Source organism: Branchiostoma floridae, chromosome 1 (assembly GCF_000003815.2).
Source record: "Branchiostoma floridae strain S238N-H82 chromosome 1, Bfl_VNyyK, whole genome shotgun sequence".
NCBI classification, from domain to species: Eukaryota; Metazoa; Chordata; class Leptocardii; order Amphioxiformes; family Branchiostomatidae; genus Branchiostoma; species Branchiostoma floridae.
Genome location: NC_049979.1, coordinates 18,538,130 through 18,540,906, shown reverse-complemented (window position 1 = coordinate 18,540,906; position 2,777 = coordinate 18,538,130). Strand labels below are relative to the sequence as shown.

General features: G+C 40.3%; 2 protein-coding genes across 2 annotated transcripts in view; one reads left to right on the top strand and one right to left on the bottom strand.

Moving 5' to 3' along the window:
* Positions 1-1,907, top strand: part of LOC118426317 — a gene marked incomplete in the record, with an annotated part of 21,685 nt that extends 19,778 nt beyond the window's left edge. Inside the window, 2 exon segments of the mRNA XM_035835628.1 lie at positions 913-1,082; positions 1,589-1,907. Coding sequence (XP_035691521.1) covers positions 913-1,082; positions 1,589-1,606 — 188 coding nt within the window.
* An 8-nt stretch (positions 1,908-1,915) lies between these two features.
* The window catches only part of LOC118426216 (G patch domain-containing protein 2-like), a 31,468-nt gene continuing 30,606 nt past the window's right edge, over positions 1,916-2,777 (bottom strand). Inside the window, exons 10-11 of the mRNA XM_035835485.1 lie at positions 2,453-2,564; positions 1,916-2,075 (exon numbers count right to left, since the gene is read on the bottom strand). Of these exons, the coding sequence (XP_035691378.1) occupies positions 2,028-2,075; positions 2,453-2,564 (160 nt within the window). The 3' untranslated portion in view covers positions 1,916-2,027. The remainder of the gene's footprint in view (positions 2,076-2,452; positions 2,565-2,777) is intronic.

Here is a 2,777-nt window from a genome sequence, read left to right as displayed (position 1 = left end):
GACCCCACTTCAATTTGCTGAGCACACTCCAAAGTTACAAAGGAGGTAGTCTAAAATATTCAAGATTAGTGACTAAGCACATTGGGGGAAAAGTTCAGGGAATAATTATGAGAGGAAAAGCACATTTATCATACAAATAGGAAGGCTGCACAGTTAAATTGGCAGATGAGAATATTGAATGAGAGAATTCTGTCTGCCTGCAGTTAGCAATAGGGGAGCTTGCTGGGATAATAACTGTGTCTTAAAAGCTCTATAAAGATGCGACATCCTGGCCCAGAAACGTCTTGAAGTTTAAAAGGAAAAACTTTGTAAGGGTAGCGATCAATTGCTTTTAAATTATTGCTGTATATAAATGGAATAGTCCATTGCACTGTCTCTCGAAGAAAATCCTCCTCAACTTTAGTATAGGTTTAATATCTGGCGACATTTTGATGTCCTATTCTTGTGTTTTGTACTCTTTCTTGTTAGGAATCCAAATCTAATGATTGCTATTGGGGTGACATGTGTGTTTAAATATGCAACAATTGTCTGGGGGAGACTTTTACCAAGGCAGCTGATACAATCCTTGCATAAACATAAGAATATTAGAAAATAGAATGTATGTGATTTTCTAAAATAGATGTATGTATTACAAAGTAAACTTAGTCCTGGTAAACTGGCATCAACTTTGACTTGGCCCTGCACCAAACTGTCATTTCAGCACCAAGGACAGCTCAAGTCTGACAGGTGCAATCGAGCATGTGCTCCTCAGGAGTCATGTGATTTTATGACAAGGAACTCATTCTCTTCTAATCTATGTGAACAAGGTGCAGAGAAATGCCAGTAAAGCAAACATTTAGTTTTATTTAGGTTAGTAAAGAAGTTACCAGCTTGACATTAGACACATACTTATTACCTGTTTGGCGTGTACAGGCATGTTGGCCGGTAGTCTGCAGGGTGTGTTAGTCCTGACCCTGGGGGACACCATTGGCAGCAGCACCAGCTATGCAGCCATGGCCTCCCTTGTCCTGGTCACTGGGGACATGGAGAGACTATCGCCCTACCTCAGCGGCTACAAGAGGAGTCCCGCAGCTTGGGCACAGGTGCTGAATCACTTTTTAACATATTGTTTATTTCTGTCATACATGGAAGTTTGCAGAGCACCACTGTTGATCTTTTACTTTGGTTTTTCATAAATGGTACAGTCAGTTAAGTACACTTAACAATGATTTTCTTTATATGTGAAAAAGTTGAGTGTGATTTGCATTCATATGGGGGAAACACGTCTGCTTTCAGTCTAAATAAAGATAAAAGTCAGACTGAAAATACAGCTGAAAGGCACTTGTCTTTTCTGCACAAAACCTCTTCTAACCAGTTTCTCAGTTACAATAACTTTCTATGGTTAAAATAAATCAAGCTTTCAGGGAAATCCACTGCCTAATAATTTGCTATATGATAAGAAATGTCCCTTTTGTTACCTAAGCACTTTTGGGCATGGGAAGAAGAAATGGGCTGGAATAAGTTGTTAGAAAGTCAGAGTTGAGAGAAATACGTCCACCCCCGGAGATCTCAGGTCATGACTGGGTCTCTGCTCCTTTGCCCTTTCTAGCTGGTGGTTTTATTCTGATTCCCATTTGCACCTTGGGTGCCTGAATTCTGCACATACAAATAAAGCATCCCCTAACTCCAGACTGAGGTAAGGCAGGTGTTACTAGAGGATGTGTTTTTTTTACTCAAAGATCATTGGTTGGGTTTTATCTGTGGTATCTTGTTCACTTATACGTTTATAAAACAATACCTTGCACACATGTATACTGAAGGAATTTGTAAATCTTAAAGTTAGATAATGACCAATTACTAAGTAATTATCACATGCCTGTAACATTACACACTAAAGTTTTCTTAGCTGAGTTCTAATAGATAGCCATCTGCCCAGGTTCTGTTCAGCGTGTCGTCAGTCCTGGGTGGGTTCCTGTCAGCTTGGTTCTCAGGAGCCCTCGGTACTGTACCAGGAGTGCCAGGCCTGGCAGCTTACCTGGGGGGAGCCATCATGGTGTTTGGGGCCAGGACTGCATCAGGATGCACAAGGTGATCATCTATTCAGAACCAAAAGTAACTTTTAAGTTCCAAAGCTTATGGTTTTGGTTGTTTTCGTACTATCCAGTGTATCATTAGGCAGAATATTTGACCTGTGTTGAGTAAGTGCAAGTGATGCTCATACAAGATAATGGGTCGAACATGAGAAATTCAGCACATTTCATCTCAATTCCACATTTAATGCAAGTTAAACTTTACCCAAGCTGTTCTCATTGTATTGACAAATTGCCCATTTGTTGTAGGATCTTGGTTAATGAATAAAATATTAATGTCTTAAGTATCAATTATCTTAGTTGTTGTTCTTTCCAGTGGCCATGGCCTGTCTGGAAGTGGTATCCTGTTCCTGCTGTCCTTTGTGGTGCTGCCTGCCATGTACCTGGGAGGGGTGCTGACTGCTGCACTCATGTCTGCAGTCCTGGGTCCCGTGTAGCACCCACGTCTGAACAGGACTCACCAGTTGCATTAGTTTGAGACCCCAGGAACTTATTCTGTAAGGTAACAGAAACTTCTGGTCCTGGGTGAAATTGTTCTTCTGGCTCATTTTAGCCAATAACATGTGTGTGCCTTGTACAATACCATGCACATGGAGTGAAGAAACAAAATTCAATATATATTTTTCCATATTCACAGTAAATATATAAATATTATTCCCCAAACTTTTCGGAAATTTTAGGATACTTTTAAGTGGAGACAAAAATGCA